We start from the raw sequence: 17227 nt of genomic DNA, 5'->3' as shown, positions 1-17227 counted from the left end.
ATCAGACCTGCAAATTGCCCTGTTAACTCTTTGAGGCGGTCAGGGGGTACTTAGGATTGTCTTCAGTAAATAATAGTTTCAAAGTTTATTTAGACGGGACAATGCATATTAATGAACACTACATTAAGCAGTGTAAATACACCGGGTTTAGCAGAAATGCTAGTTTCCACCCGCAGTCCCCACAAACAACCAGACACACTCACACTCACACCTACGGGCAATTTAGAACGATCAATTAACCTAGCCATAGGCGGCCTTACCTATGTTTCAACCGTTTCAGTTGAAACGGGCCCCGACCACCAGGGGGCCCCCAACTGACTGACAAAAAAATAAATGCGCAAGGATAATAAATCACTACCCGCCATTAAACTAACCAGCTCATCCAAGTAAAATGAAACGAACATACCAGAGTGGTGCTGAAAAGCGAAAAATTAGCAGATATAAAAAAGAAAGCTGTGAGTAGTGTTACCGGCCAGCCCGGTCCCCTTTAAGGCGGTGTCTGTGTTCGGGTGTGTGTGTGTGAGACGTGTGGGTGCAGCGGAGGAGAGAGAGGGAGATGCAGATGTGGCGTGTGGAAGACCGGTACACGTGTTCAGTTACTTTTCAGTGTGTCCTCCGTTAGCTTTCAGTTGTCGGCCCTCACGTGTTTTGTTTGCTCTTTACAAGTTTGTAATAAATGTGCAACGTTGCACGGACAGTATTTTTCCTCCGTCCTTTTTTCCTTCACTTTCCCCGGACTCCTAGACAACCGCTGGTTACCAGCAACGAGCCAGAAACCGTATTTAAATACCAGGTTCTCCCAACTACAGTTCGGAGATAGGACTGGAAATTAAGAAAGGTAACAGTAGTCTTTCGAAAGTGACCTCTTTCTTTGGTCCAGCATCTGCACCGACTACAGCAGCGGCTGCCGCCCACTCTAATAACACCAACGCAGTAAACGCATCCATGCGTCACGCATGGATGCGTTTACTGCGTTCTTTCAGCTTATAATGCGTCACGGATGCAGGACACATAGCTGGCAAATATAGTAATACATAGGGCCCCATATTAAATATTGAAATGGGCCCCCTGATGCCAAAGGCCGCCACTGAACCTAGCATGCATGTTTTTGGACTGTGGGAGGAATGTTTCCTTCATGGAAAAAAAAGGCGTTTCTAAACAAAAAGTAAAAATTAATAGCTCCCACGTAACTACGGCACATTTGCCCAAAATCCTGGTCGATGATCAAATTAATTATTACAATAAATGAAAAACAAGGTTCCTTGTTAAGCTTAACAAATTATATATCATTTAGTTCCAATAAAAATGAATAAATATGGAAACATTTTGCCTTTCAGATCCAAATAAATGATGAAAACAAAATGTCTAAAATCTGAATATGTCGGTCTGTTTTTCAAACCGAGACACTTGCTTCAACGCTCTGCCCTTCTCATTCTTTATTAGGATTAGTATTAGCTAATATTATAACTCCCCCCCTTGTTAATCCACCAGCCAATCGGCACAGAGCCCCATTATCATAGTCCCGCCCCCTCAGAATCCACCAGCCAATCAGAGCCTCATTATCATAGCCCCGCCCCTCAGAATCCACCAGCCAATCAGCACAGAGCCTCATTATCATAGCCCCGCCCCTCAGAATCCACCAGCCAATCAGCACAGAGCCTCATTATCATAGCCCCGCCCCTCAGAATCCCTCATAGAGAAGGAGGTTGGAAGCGGTAAAAATAGAGACATGGCCCACAGGCTGAATTCCGGTTTTATGTAGAAAAAACAAGCCTTAGATTGTTTTTAAGACATTCAAGGCCCGTTTAAAATATACATTAAATGCCATAATAGGTCTCCCTAAAGCCTGAATTACGGCTCTGCGCCAAACCGACGCAGAGCCCACAGCGCGGGGGCGCGCACCCCACGCCGCAAGCCCCACGCCGGCACAACACATAACCACAAAACCAGCCTCAATGTGCATTGTTAAATAAAATAATGCATAACTAAACTGTATATGCTGATCAACGTAATGTGTGTATGTGCTGAGTTTACTCTGACTCCTCACTGAAAGGAGCATTCTGTACCAAGCATGAGATAAGAGGTGTCATCCCCCAACTTTGTAAAACCTAGTCTCACACACACAGCGGTCAGAACTCAGCGGAACAGGCTGACTTCTCCTTCTGCAGAAGATCAAATTCTGTCCCAGTCTTCTGTCCTTATTTAACTTTTCCAGCTCAATCAACAGATCCGGGGTGATCAGGTTCGATCACAACAATTTGAGCTTTTTTTCCCAAAATGATCTGTTTATTTCTCTTGTTAAATTACTATAATTCTTTATGGTTAACAGCCTCTTAATCTTGACAACTCAGTACAGTAGGTATACACTACTAAATACGTAAGGGATATAATAATGACATTATCAGAAATATATGGACGACGCGGGGCGTGGACCGCCCAACGGGAAGCGGAGGACGGTCCCTGCGGGGGATAACTTGACACAGAGTTATCCTAGCAAAGGGCAGTTGTGTGTGAGTCTTTTGTTTGCACTGCTTGCTTGCTAATACATGTATTCATATCTTATAGCAAAAGCGAGTGTGTGTCTGATTCATTTTTGCACAGCCGACCGCTCTCGAACCTAAGTGATATTTCTCCCAAAACATTTGGCGTTGTCGACAGGATCGAAGAAAACTGATCAGGATTAGAAGACTGATTGATGTTTTATTGATAGTTTGCGGAGCAAAGATGTTTAAGCATAAAGATAAGTGTGAATTTGTTTTGGAGGGGGACGCCCCGAGTCCTGGGATGTTTTGAGAATTGAACTGGCACAGGCAGAGATTGAGCTGTGTGCAGCGCTGTGCAAACGTCAACATGCTGATAGTGAAGCTTGTGTGCATGCGTTTGTAGTCCGTACTGATTATGACGATCAGTGCGATCTTGAAAAGTGGGCTGATCGATATCGAGCCCTGATGTCGATGCTGGATACTGCAGGTAGGCCAGCTTTGGTATGTTTGGGGTGCTCTGATTAAAGCTGGAGTCCCCTCTGTTGACATTGGTGGTAAACCCACGGGTGAGCTGCGAGAACTGGCTCGCAGAGAAGTGATTAAAGTCTCCTGTGTGAGCACTGAACTAGGCATGTCTCAGTGACGAGTATGTTTAGGATGTGGATTTTCAACCCAGAAACCAAGTTCCTTTTATTTTTTTTGTTCTGAAAGTACGGGCCACATCCCGAATTACCAGAGGAATGTTGCTAGGAATTTGGCCGAGTCCCACTTATTAGAACTCAAAAATGGTCTGATGACATACGACCCCATGTCACCTTGATATTTATTGGAATAAATCTGTACAAAAAGTGGTGGCTCTGGTAGGCACAGGAACCTTGTTTTTCATTTTATTGTAATGATGGTTATTACATTTTGGACAGCTGTGCTGTAGTTTCGTGGGAGATAATAATTGTTTACTTTTTGTTGTCAAGGAAAAAAAAAAAAAAAAAGTTTTTTTTTTCTCCACGAAGGAAATGTTGATCAAGCAGGCACTCCTAAGTACCCCCTGACTGATTTAGATTTAACAGAGACATTTAACAGCAATTTGCAGGTCTGAATTTAGTGTATAATGTGGATTTAAGTGTCCAAAGGGAAGGATATCTGCACACTCGTCGGTATAAGATTGTGACGTAATCCACTAAGAGAAGTTGGAATTGAGTATTGTGTCAGGAGTGATCAATGGTGTTGTAGCTGCTTGCCCGTAATCAATATCCTCTCAGACGTGATTATTAATGAATAAATGTATTCAAGTTACTTGAACACAATTGTAAAATTAGATAAGTGTCGGTAATTTTACTCATGCCGAACTGTTAGTGAGTTAAAGTGAGTTATGAGCCTGGTCTTGCTTAAGGTGTCTTCCCTCCTAAAGGGGAGTTTTTACCTGCCATTGTTTATGTAATAATTGCTCGGGGGTTTATGTTTATGTTTATGTTCTGGATCGCTGGAAAGCATCTAGAGACAACTGTTGTATTAGACGCTATATAAATAAAATTGAATTGAATTGAAAATTGAATTAAAGGCTTCATTATAATACTTTTGGCTGTTAGAACATTGTTGCAGGGGCTGAGTTATACTTCTTGTATTATTCTGCAGCAGGAAAACTCTGTCATCACATGCCAGACTGGAACGCCTCGTTCATGGTTAATTAAAAAGGAGGCGCAAATAAGATTAAGTGATATGAATGGATTAGAAGTGAAATGAATTCGACCGTTTTATTTTTTTTTTTTTTTTTTTTTTTTTTCCCAGTGTTCCAGTGCATCCTGACAGTTAATTTGGGTTTGATGATAGAACATGCACTGTGATGTACACTGGAGAGCAGAACTGGGTGACGATCCCAGTTAGAAAATGCTGTTTGTGTGTAAACTAATCTTGTGTGTCTTATGAAGTTCTGTATGATGAAGGTGATAGAGCAGAATAGCGCACATCATTGGTGGGATATCTTTTCAGGAATGTCTGCAACAGCTAGGACACATGTGGCGCCTCCACTGTTAATATTGTTGTATTCTGTGTGCTTACCATGTGTTATGAATTTTGCATGCCACTATATTCAAAATGCATGTAGATGGTACAGGTATAGTGGACGTAGGGGAGAAGAGGGGGATATCACCTTTGATGATTGCCATGGTAATGGATGTTTGTTTTTTTGAATTAAGGACATTTCCAGGCCAAGAGGTGGAATGAGAGGCGGAGTATGTTTGATGTCCTGAAATGCCCTTAATTAAACTTTTCATATTAATTATGCTCATGTATTATGCTTGTTTCATGTATTATGCCTGTTTTTGAATTAGGACATTTTCAGGCCAAGAGGTGGAATGAAGGAAGAAAAAATAAGTTTTGTGTCCTGAAATGTCCGTCATCCTCAAAACAGTCATTTCAGCTATGCACCTGTTGTTTATTGTAACCATGAGAGAGGCGCTTGGTTCACACGGGAAGCTCAGTCCCGTGTGGGCCAGCCCTTAGCGTGAGAACTGGCAGGCGGGGGTTGAAGGGGCAACCCCCTCCGCGACCAAGGTATAAAGACGGGGGGCAGCCGGAAGTTCAGCGGAGTCAGCTGTGGGTTTGTGCGCGACGCCGAGTTAGGGTTGATGGCTGCCTCTGCCTGGACTGTTCCGGCTCTCCCAGTCCTCTGTGTTAAGGTGAGAGTTTAGGCCAAGCCCCTTGTGATTGTATGTTGCTCTGTCATTTGCGGGGGATAACTTGACACAGAGTTATCCTAGCAAAGGGTAGTTGTGTGTGAGTCTTTTGTTTGCACTGCTTGCTTGCTAATAAATGTATTCATTATAGCAAAAGCAAGTGTGTGTCTGATTAATTTTTGCACAGCCGACCGCTCTCGAACCTAAGTGATATTTCTCCCAAAACAGTCCCCCTCCGCGAAAATATTGTAAATGATTACAATTATTATTATTATAATCACCACAATAGTACAAAGTATTCTAGCGACCCTGACATGGGAAAGTTAAAAAGTGGGGAGATCAGCCTTAATTCTCCCGTCTCTCTGCCTGTCACCGGCAGAGGGAAGGGGGAGCCGAACCTTCTTCAGGTGTTCTAATTTAATTGTTGGGGGAGTTTGCCCGAGACGTTTGGAGTCTGCCTTTGTTTAAGACTGTAAAGCTGATCTTTTCCTTCCTGCAAATAAACTGGCCAGCGGAAGACCAGATTCCGAGTCGTCCCCGCCCGACCAGTGTAACGTTCCACCGACAAGGCAGAGACGGGCTCTGATCCTCCACTAGCCGGTCTCAAGCAATCATTACAGACAGGAAAAGCTCTGTTAACTATTTTCACTCCATCGTCGTTGTAATCAACAGCGAAAACCGAAATGATGCCACAACGGAGATTTGAAGCCGGTGCTTCTTCGAACCCCCTTTTTTTTTTTTTTTCAACTTCCTCCGCCCTGAGCTCCGCTCTGTGTGAGGGGAAGTGGGCGGAGCTACGACTCGCGAGGAGCGCCACTCCGCAGCAGCTGACAGGCACAAACACGCAGATTTTAAAGCATCAATGCGAAAACTAATGGCAAAAACCGAAAATCCGCAGCCCACAAGGGCATATTGAACCGTGGAGGGCGAACCAAACCAAACCAAACCGCCGCATCTACAGTGGACATCCCCCTTTTAGAAAAAAAGAAAAAAGATTTGTTATCTCACCTCCCGCCTCCGGCCGGGACCTGCAGTCTTAAGTCTGGTCACTTTCTCCTGGCTGGCTCGCCAAATGTAAGTCTGGTCACTTTCTCCTGGCTGGTTCGCCAAATGTAAGTCTGGTCACTTTCTCCTGGCTGGCTCGCCAAATGTAAGTCTGGTCACTTTCTCCTGGCTGGCTCGCCAAATGTAAGTCTGGTCACTTTCTCCTGGCTGGCTCGCCAAATGTAAGTCCCGTCACTTTCTCCTGGCTGGCTCGCCAAATGTAAGTCTGGTCACTTTCTCCTGGCTGGCTCTCCAAATGTAAGTCTGGTCACCTTCTCCTGGCTGGCTCGCCAAATGTAAGTCTGGTCACTTTCTCCTGGCTGGCTCGCCAAATGTAAATCTGGTCACTTTCTCCTGGCTGGCTCGCCAAATGTAAGTCTGGTCACTTTCTCCTGGCTGGCTCGCCAAATGTAAGTCTGGTCACTTTCTCCTGGCTGGCTCGCCAAATGTAAGTCCCGTCACTTTCTCCTGGCTGGCTCACCAAATGTAAGTCTGGTCACTTTCTCCTGGCTGGCTCGCCAAATGTAAGTCCGGTCACTTTCTCCTGGCTGGCTCGCCAAATGTAAGTCTGGTCACTTTCTCCTGGCTGGCTCGCCAAATGTAGAGAATCCTTTCGGGACCTCCACATAATACTAAGTTTTTCCTATAAGTATTAACTCCTTCATCCATGGACTTGAAGAAAAACACTGGAGTTGGGTTTCAGCTGGTGTTCCGTTCAAATACTGTGCAGGCCTTTATTGCAAACCAGCCGTTTCCATGGAAACGACTCCAATCAAAACCAGCCGTTTCCATGGAAACGACTCCAATCAAAACCAGCCGTTTCCATGGAAACGACCCCAATCAAAACCAGCCGTTTCCACGGAAACGACCCCGATCAAAACCAGCCGTTTCCGTGGAAACGACCCCAATCAAAACCAGCCGTTTCCATGGAAACGACCCCGATCAAAACCAGCCGTTTCCATGGAAACGACCCCAATCAAAACCAGCCGTTTCCATGGAAACGACCCCAATCAAAACCAGCCGTTTCCATGGAAACGACCCCAAAGAACAAACAGGAACCTCCAGGAAACTTTAAGATCTGAGTTTATTTCTGTACAAACATAAATGATCATTACAAAACGGGCCGTTTGGGGGTTATTGATCAGTCAGTGATCAGTTATTGATTGGGGTGGGGTTGGGGGGTGATGGTTATTGATCAGTAATCATGGGGGGGTGGTTATTGATCAGTAATCATGGTTATTGATCAGTAATCATGGGGGGGCAGCTTATATTCAACAGTTCATCAGAAAAAGGAAGTCCATGTCGTCTCTTCGTCTCGTTTCGACGACGGCTTGAAAGCTCAGGTACCACCACCCGGTCCCTACCCAGCATGCATCAGTCCCACCCCCCCTCCAGGACCCCTCAGTCCCGCCCCCCCTCCAGGACCTCCTGGAAAGTGCTGAGCTGCTTCATCTGCTCCGGCTGCATGGAGTGTCTCCTCGTCAGCTTCTTCTTCACCTTGAAGAACTCGGGCCCCCGTTTGGGGGATGCCGGGGCCACCGGGACCAGGATCCGGGGCGGGGAGGGGGGCCGGCCGTTGGCCCGGATGTCGGGGATGGGCCGGTGGGGGTTGACGTTGAGGGGGGGCAGGAACCCGGGTCTGGTGTGGGCGATGTGGTCCAGCAGGAGGGTCCCGGACCCGCGGCGCTCCAGCAGGGGCCGCCGGCGGGCCGCCACGGGGGACACGGAGCTGGGGATGGAGTCCAGGGACTCCCTGGAGGACCCGGGGCCCAGCAGGGACAGGGGAGACGCGTTGAACCGCCGCCGCTCCAGAACCGAGACCCGGCCGGGGTCCGGGGACCCGCCTGGGGCCGGGGCCGCCCCGGGGGCGGGCGGGTCCTCCGGGGCCGTGTTCCGGCGGTACAGGATCTGGTGCTGCTGGACCTTGTCGGCCCAGGACAGGACGGACGTGGGGGGGCAGGACTCGGACCAGGACCGGTCCAGGGGCCCGGGGGGGCCCGGGTCGTGGGTCTCGATGCTGTGTCGCCGTGACAACGGGGGTCTGGGCGGGTCAGCGATGGACAACCCGTTCATGTCCGACACGAAACGGTCCAGAGGAGCCCCGACCCGGTCTGGAGGGGCCCCGACCCAGTCTGGAGGAGCCCCGACCCGGTCTGGAGGGGCCCCAGTCAGGACCGGGGCCCCGACCTGGTCCGGAGGCCCGACCCGGTCCGGGGGTACCAGGACCGAGGACGCCACCAGGCCCCAGGGCTCCGAGTTCAGCCTCTTCAGCAGCTTCCGCGGCGGCGGCCTCCTCTCGCCGGGGGGCCGCGCTGCAGGGACCGGCAGCGCCGCGGTGAAGCTGAAGACCCGCCCCCGGTCCCGGTCCTGGTCCCGGTCCTGGTCCTGGTCCCGTTCCTGGTCCTGGTCCTGGTCCCGCCCCCCGTCCCGGTCCGGGTCTCCGGGGGGGGACGAGGTGCCGATCTCCACGTCGGACGGGGACATGCAGACCTGGTCCAGGCCCGGCGAGGGCGGGGCGTTCAGGTACTGCCGGGTCTTCTTGGTGCCGGAGGGCGAGGTGTCGCTGGTGATGATGATCACTTCCTGTCCGCGGGCCTTGCAGCAGTCCAGCAGAACCTGCAGGGACGGGAATTATTCAGTTCAATTCAATTCAATTCAATTCAATTCAATTCAATTCAATTCAATTCAATTCAATTCAATTCACTTGACTATATTTGTTGAACAGGGACGGTACATAGGGCCAAATCCACAAAAGGATTGCGCGGCTTTTGCGGCCGCTAAACCGGTGCAAATGAGACAAAAAGAGAGCGTCTCATTCACAAAGCACCCGCAAAGGGCGAATTGCTCCACAAACTGCGCTGTAAATTAGGTAATATTCATACATTCGGCGCAAAATTGCCCTCTTTCTATGCAAATAAGCCTCATTGCAAAAACCGTCTAATTCACAAAGGCCAGCGCTATTTGCCACACGCAAAAATAGTGGAGCAAATGCCGTCTTCTCGAAGCGTGTATTAACTGCTGCAAACTCACTCCTCACTCCCTCTCTGTCTCTGTTTCTCTCTCTCTTCAATATCATTCAAGCCTGTGTGATACTGAATGATATTAAGGGTGAAATCTACAGTCAGACATGACTGTAAACAGTCAGATCAAGTGGGCTTGTGGACTTATCTCAGATTTAAAAATAAAAATAACAGGAGCTCAGGATTCATCCATACATAAGGGGCTGCTTTATTACAAACAATTCCACCATATAAACATATAAATCTAGAATGCGTGTGTTTAACAGCTGACCTGTAGGTGTGTGTAGCAAAACACAGAACATGAATTACCGTCAGATCCTGATCTGGGGCCTCATCTATAAAGCTTGCTTGCGCACAAAAAGGGCCTGAAAGATGCGGCGACACGCACTGTACGGTGCGCGGGCCGCGTAACCTACGCCGTATGCTCTGCGTCGATTTAACGCGGAACCATAAATCAGCCTTGAACAGCACTGAGGGAGGAGGGAGGAGGGGGAGCGGGCTCTCGTCCCGTCTTCGCACAGTGTCTTGAGGATTTACAGGCTGAGCCTACCGTTAGTTCTTAAACTGTAAAAAAAAAAAAAAGTCCCCACAGGACAAAGGCATGAGTTTGAAAAGTGGGGGGGCATGTCCCCCCTGTTCCCAGTGGAAATTGCGCCCTTGCGCCTCACGGCATTTTATTTTCACTCGCTTTATTTTTTATTTCTGCAGTTTTCATTATGGACCAATCTGTGTGCTGAAATATCATGGAGAAATTGAGAACACTGGAAACAGCTCCGCTCACTTACTCAGACGAGGGCAAATTGCACTCAGCTGCAAAACTTTATGGGCGTGTTTGCGCCGGTATATCATTAGAGCAAAATCTTTTGTGAATAGGACCTTAAAGCGGGGCAAATTGCGGGCGCAAATGCGGCGCAATTCACAGCGCTATTTGCGGGCGCAATCTATTCTTTGTGGATTTGGCCCATACTGTATTCACAAGTGTAAATATTCACGGTTGTAGCCAGAGGCTAATTTACACCATTCGTCCCCGCGGCTAATTAATGCCAGAATATTGATAAGGTTTTTCCGATTCCAATTCCATTTTCGATTCTGCTTAACGATTCAATTCTCTTATCGATTCTCATTTAGAAAAAAAGAGAACAAACAGGTCGATTAGCATCAACTTCTCCTCAATGGTGTGCCAGGGGGTCTCCAAAAAATTACGCCTGTTGTCTGTTTCCTCCCACACACACTCTGTACAAACGGTCAGTATCTGTCTAAAAATCCTCAATAAAAAGCTGATGCAAAAGAGGAACTAGGAAGCATTTCATCAGGAGCATTCACAGAGAGCCGTGTTGGTCTGCAGCTCCGACTTTGCTTCCCCTCCTGCAGAAGTGCATTTAAAAATAATTTCCAACAGTCTTTGGTGTTTTTCTTTGTTACGAGCTGGGTTTGATGTTGATTTAAACCTAACATATTTGTAATAGGAAATATGTATTTAACATAAAATAATAATAATACAATAAATATTCTTCTGTAGAAATTAACTAAATACAACAAATTATTCTGTGGCAATTACACAAGAATGTCCGTTTCCTCCCACATTGCAATTATTGTCGTCCTTTTTGGTCAAATGTAACCAAACTTTCCAGCGTTTATGCCGCGAACGCGCAACGTGCGCGATGACATCCTTCACTCCCACTGGAATCGATAAGGGAATCGTTTGCAAAAAAGGCAAACGATTCCAAGGAATTGAAACACTGGGAACCGGTTCTCAACAAAACGGGTCCTGGATTCCCGTCCCTACCTGCAGCGTCTGGCGGTCGCCCCGGTTGACGGCGTGGACCAGCGCCGAGGACCCGGCGTAGTCCTTGAGACTCGGGTCGGCGCCGTTCTCCAGCAGCAGCGCCACCACGTCCCGCATGGCAGCGGCCGCCGGCGTGGCGCAGGCGTGCATCAGCGCAGTGCGGCCCGTCTTGTCGGGGATGTTGGGGTCGGCGCCCTTCTCCAGCAGGTACCGCACCATCTTCTGCCGCGTCGCCGGGTCGTCGTAGCTCGCCAGGCAGGCGGCGGCCACCGGCGTCTCGCCGCGCTCGTTGCCCTCGTTGATGTAGGCGCCGCCCTCCAGCAGCAGGCGGGCGAGACGCAGCTTCCCCTGGAACACGGCCTTCAGGAGGGCGTTGCCCTCCGTCTGCAGGACGGGGGCCCCGGGGCCTCCATCTCCCATCATCCTCTGCTGCTGCCCGGGGCTTAGCTTAGCGGGGACGGGCCGTCCCGGCCGGGGAGTCACATGACCTGCAGAGGAGACAGCCAGGTTATTAGCTTTACTAACTAGGTTACTAGCGTTACTGCCCAGGTTACTAGCTAAGTTACTACTACAATACTGATGATGCGTCCCGTAAATTACTTCTCCAAGTTTACCATCTACCAATCACCGACATGTTAATTGTATGTGTTCGCACACGATTTAGCAACATCTCATCCTGTGTTTTCTGGAATCGGTTTATCTGGAATCGTCCAGTGACTGCTGGGAAAGCTTGGCTGACAACAGGGGAAAGTCCTTGTGACGGCATGGAGAGACAAACACCTGACCGTCCCTCCAGACGTTCCACCAATCCACCACCCAAAGCATCAATGTGAGACCGGCCCCCCAACGTGGAAGGAGGTGGAGAAGATCGTCCATCGGGCGAGAACAGCATCAGCTCCCAGGCCAAATGGAGTCCCGTACAAAGTGTACGAGAACGCAGCAGAAGTCTGTAGGTTTCTCCGGAGCCTCATGAGGAGACGGTACGGCAGAAGAGGTCCAGACCCGAAGCGTGGCGTAGGGCAGGTGGGATCCTCGTCCCAAAAGAGAAAGACGCAATGAACATCAGCCAGTTCCGGCCAATCGCCTTGCTTAATGTGGAGTGTAAGATCTTCTTTGGAGTCATCGCATGAAAGGTGGCCGAGTACCTGCACAGGAACGAGTACACGTGGACACATCCGTTCAGAAGGCAGGGAGATCGGGCTTCTCTGGGTGTCTAGAAAATGCTGATATGATCTGGCACCAGATCCAAGTGGCCAAACTGTAGAAAAGGGACCTCTTTAGAGCCTACGGGGACGACATCACCACCCCGACTACCACCGTCTACGCACCAGGAGGCTACTCAGAAAACAGGAGAACCAGAACCGGGGTGGGAACATCTACCACTAGACTACCGAGGGGAGTTTTGACCTGTTATTGATCAAGTAATAGTTGATCAGGTGGGAACTTGGCCACGCCCCCTCAGAAACCATTGGGTCACGTGACCGAATGTTTAGTTCATTGTTTTATATTATATTTATATTATATTTATACATAGAACTATTCCAGCTCAGTGATGACATCATCATTGCATCATCGTCACCTCAGCCCTCATTATAACATATATATATATATATATATATATATATATATATATATATATATATATATATATATATATATATATATATATATATATATATATATATATATTATTATTATAACTTCTAATTCTAATAATTATTCTTGCCATTATCATGATATATAGTTTTATAGTGTATTATTATATTATGTTATGAGATCTCATGGGATGTTTTATTATAGTATTATATTGTTATATATTATAGTATGGTGATATAATTATAATATTATAAAAATGATTATGTTATATTAGGATATTATTATATGCTATTATAGTATCACATATATTACTTTATATTATATCACTCTTTATGATACTTATCTATTTATTTATTTATTTTTCAAATTAATATTCTAATAATAATATAATAATTGTTGTATTTACTTTCATTATATTATTTACACACTCACTCACACACACACACACACACACACACACACACACACACACACACACACACACACACACACACACACAAACACCAGGTCCTGGTCCTGGTTCTGGTCCTGGTCCAGATCCAGACCCAGGTCCCTGATCGATCACGTGTCTCCCTGATCACGTGTCTCTGCGAAACCGACGGTGATGAAGATGAAGATGATGAAGATTCTGTGGAGGAATGCGGCTCCAGCTGTGACGTCACTCCGACGCACCGGTTTCTAAATTTAACCACGAGCGAGTTACCGGCGGTGCGCATGCGTGCTCAGCGATCAGCGCTGGGATCCGAGCCGCCGCGTTACCGGTGCGCATGCGCGATCAGCGCGGGCTCCGAGCTGCCAAGTTATGACCGGTTCTTCATCATCATCATCATCATCATCATCATCATCATCATCATCATCATCATCATCATCATCATCATCATCATCATCATCATTATTAAAGATCAAACCGCAGAATGAAGGAGTGATGGTGAATGATGGTGAAGGAGTGATGGAGTGCAGGAGTGGAGTGATGAAGGAGTGATGATGAAGGAGTGAATGAGTGATAATGAAGGAGTGGTGATGAATGAGTGATGGAAGAGTGATAGAGTGAAGGAGTGATGATGAAGGAGTGGAGTGATGAAGGAGTGATGATGAAGGAGTGGAGTGATGAAGGAGAGATGATGAAGGAGTGCAGGAGATATGATGAAGGAGTGAAGGAGAGATGATGAAGGAGTGAAGGAGATATGATGAAGGAGTGAAGGAGAGATGATGAAGGAGTGCAGGAGACAGCTCTTACCGCTGCAGCAGCAGCTTCATCCTCCTCTTCATCATCAGCTGTGACTGTTTACCCGCGGAGCCGCAGCAGTTAGACCCCGCCCCCTCCAGAGAGGACCCGCCCCCTCCAGGTCTGAGGCCCCGCCCCTCCAGAGGGGCCACGCCCCCAGGTCTGAGGCCCCTCCCCCTCCAGAGAGGCCCCGCCCCTCCAGGTCTGATGCACCGCCCTCAGGTCTGAGGCCACGCCCCCTCCATAGAGGCTACGCCCTATCCAGCGAAGCTCCGCCCCCAGAGAGGCTCCGCCCCCCTATTTAACTTTTCTAAAACTAAATGCATGTATAATTCTGATGTCAGACATCAGTGGTTCAGGTGGTGCCGACATCTATTATTGTTATTATTATTATTATTATTATTATTATTATTATTATTATTATTATTATTATTATTATTATTATTATTATTATTATTATTATTATTAATTGTTATTATTGTTATTATTATCATCATGATTGTGTTATTGTGTGCATGTGCTTGTGCGTACGGGTGTGCGTGCGTGTCAGAATCAGAAATCAGAATCAGAAAGGGGTTTATTGCCAAGTTTGTCAACACACACAAGGAATTTGTTGTGGTGATTGGTGCAATACAGTAAGAATATAAATAAAGATAAAAAATAAAAATATAAAAGCCAACAAATATATATGGAGATAAACTGAGAGATAGAATAAAGTAAAATGTATAACAGGGATAAACAGAAATGTACAATATGAGGATTTAAATAGTGCCGGATATGAATCTTTACAAAAAGTGACGTGTGCTTGTGAGTACGTGTGAGTACGTGTGCGTGCGTGTGCATGCGTACGTGTGCGTACGTGTGCGTGTCCGTACGCGTGCTTGTGCGTGCGTGTGCGTACGCGTGCGTGAGTGTGCGTGTGCTTGTGAGTACGTGTGAGTACGTGTGCGTGAGTGCGTGTCCGTACGCGTGCTTGTGCGTGTGCGTGCGTGTGCGTACGCGTGAGTACGTGTGCGTGCGTGTGAGTACGTGTGCGTGCGTGTGAGTACGTGTGCGTGCGTGTCGTACGCGTGAGTACGTGTGCGTGCGTGTGAGTACGTGTGCGTGCGTGTGCGTACACGTGAGTACGTGTGCGTGCGTGTGAGTACGTGTGCGTTCGTGTGCGTACGTGTGCGTACGCGTGAGTACGTCTGCGTGCGTGTGAGTACGTGTGCGTGCGTGTGAGTACGTGTGCGTGCGTACGTGTGCATGCGTGTGAGTACGTGTGAGTACGTGTGAGTACGTGTGCGTGCGTGTGAGTACGTGTGAGTACGTGTGAGTACGTGTGCGTGGATGTGCGTACGTGTGCGTACGTGTGCGTACGTGTGAGTACGTGTGCGTGCGTGTGAGTACGTGTGCGTGCGTGTGCGTACGTGTGCGTACGTGTGAGTGAGTGTGTGTGCGTACGCGTGCGTGTGCTTGTGTGTGCGTGTCCGTACGCGTGCTTGTGTGTGCGTACATGTGTGTGAGTGCGTGTGCGTGTGCGTGTGCTTGTGCGTGCGTGTGCGTACGTGTGCGTGAGTACATGTGAGTGAGTACGTGTGCGTGTGTGCGTACGTGTGCGTACGTGTGAGTGAGTGTGTGTGCGTGTGTGTGCGTGTGCTTGTGAGTACGTGTGCTTGTGCGTGCGTGTGTGTACGTGTGCGTGCGTGTGCGTGAGTGTGTGTGCGTACGTACGCGTGCGTGTGCTTGTGAGTGCGTGTGCGTACGTGTGCGTGAGTGTGCGTACGTGTGCGTGAGTGTGTGTGCGTACGTGTGCGTGAGTGTGTGTGCGTACGTACGCGTGCGTGTGCTTGTGAGTGCGTGTGCGTGAGTGTGTGTGCGTACGTACGCGTGCATGTGCGTATGCGTACGTGTGCGTACGTGTGCGTGAGTGTGTGTGCGTACGCGTGCGTGTGCGTACGTGTGCGTACGTGTGCGTGAGTGTGTGTGCGTACGCGTGCGTGTGCGTGTGAGTACGTGTGAGTACGTGTGCGTGCGTGTGCGTACGTGTGCGTGAGTGTGTGTGCGTACGCGTGCGTGTGCTTGTGAGTACGTGAGCGTACGTGTGCGTACGTGTGCGTGAGTGCGTGAGTGTGTGTGCGTACGCGTGCGTGTGCGTGTGCGTACGTGGGGGTACGTGTGCGTGAGTGTGTGTGCGTACGCGTGCGTGTGCGTGTGCGTACGTGTGTGTGAGTGTGTGTGCGTACGCGTGCGTGTGCGTGTGAGTACGTGTGAGTACGTGTGAGTACGTGTGCGTGCGTGTGCGTACGTGTGCGTGAGTGTGTGTGCGTACGCGTGCGTGTGCTTGTGAGTACGTGAGCGTACGTGTGCGTACGTGTGCGTGAGTGTGTGTGCGTATGCGTGCGTGTGCGTACGTGTGCGTGAGTGTGTGTGCGTACGCGTGCGTGTGCTTGTGAGTACGTGAGCGTACATGTGCGTACGTGTGCGTGAGTGTGTGTGTGTACGCGTGCGTGTGCTTGTGAGTACGTGTGCTTGTGCGTGTGCGTACGTGTGCGTGTGCGTGCGTGTGCGTGTGCTTGTGCGTGAGTGCGTGTGCTTGTGCGTGTGCGTACGTGTGTGTGTGTGTGACATCACTGACTGATATGTTAATAAACTATTGGTTAGCTTGTAGCTCGTTGCCATGGTTGCCATGGTTACAGGTCAGAGTCATCAGGTCCAACAGCTGGTGACAAAAATAAAATACTGCAGAACACACACACACACACACACACACACACACGCACGCACGCACGCACGCACACACACACACACACACACTGATGCTGTTGCTATTATGGAAATACAGTTTCTATGGCAACTGATGTGCTGAATTCCTGCAGAAGCGTTTCCACGGCAACAAACAGGTTTCTACTTCCCTGAAATACACACACACACACACACACACACACACACACACACACACACAGGCACATGCACACACACACACACACACACACACACACACACACACACACACACGCACGCGCACACACACACACACACACACACACACACACACACACGCACGCACACACACACACACACACACACACACACGCACACGCACAGAGACACACACACACACACACACACACGCACAGAGACACACACACACACACACACACGCACACGCACAGAGACACACACACACACACGCACAGAGACACACACACACACACACACACACACACACACGCACAGAGACACACACACACACACACACACGCACGCACACACACACACACACACACACACACACACACACACACACACACGCACTCTGTTTTGCTGATGTGGTGGAAACACTGTGAGCTGCAGCTGAACACAGAGTAGAAAAGAGTAGAAGAAAAAGATGAAGAAGAGTAAAACCAGTAGAAGAA

General features: G+C 48.6%; 1 protein-coding gene across 1 annotated transcript; it reads right to left on the bottom strand.

The window, feature by feature from the left end:
- Positions 1–7600: 7600 nt before the first annotated feature.
- Positions 7601–13899, bottom strand: LOC133440798 (ankyrin repeat domain-containing protein 34A). The gene is made up of 3 exons (XM_061718119.1): positions 13839–13899; positions 11006–11493; positions 7601–8815 (listed from the first exon to the last, which is right to left on the bottom strand). The coding sequence occupies exons 2-3, from the start codon at positions 11426–11428 to the stop codon at positions 7601–7603; spliced, it is 1638 nt and encodes a 545-aa protein (XP_061574103.1). The 5' UTR covers positions 11429–11493; positions 13839–13899.
- Between the last annotated feature and the right edge of the window lie 3328 nt (positions 13900–17227).

This window comes from Cololabis saira, chromosome 3 (assembly GCF_033807715.1).
Source record: "Cololabis saira isolate AMF1-May2022 chromosome 3, fColSai1.1, whole genome shotgun sequence".
NCBI lineage: Eukaryota > Metazoa > Chordata > Actinopteri > Beloniformes > Belonidae > Cololabis > Cololabis saira.
This window is presented reverse-complemented; position numbering and strand designations above follow the sequence as displayed.

Excerpts from the sequence above, each read along its gene's own strand:
- LOC133440798 (XM_061718119.1), bottom strand. The coding sequence starts at position 11,428 with ATGATGGGAGATGGAGGCCCCGGGGCCCCCGTCCTGCAGACGGAGGGC. Across the intron at positions 8,816-11,005 it reads GCGACCGCCAGACGCTGCAG|GTTCTGCTGGACTGCTGCAA; the intron begins GTAGGGACGGGA and ends CCGTCCCTGCAG.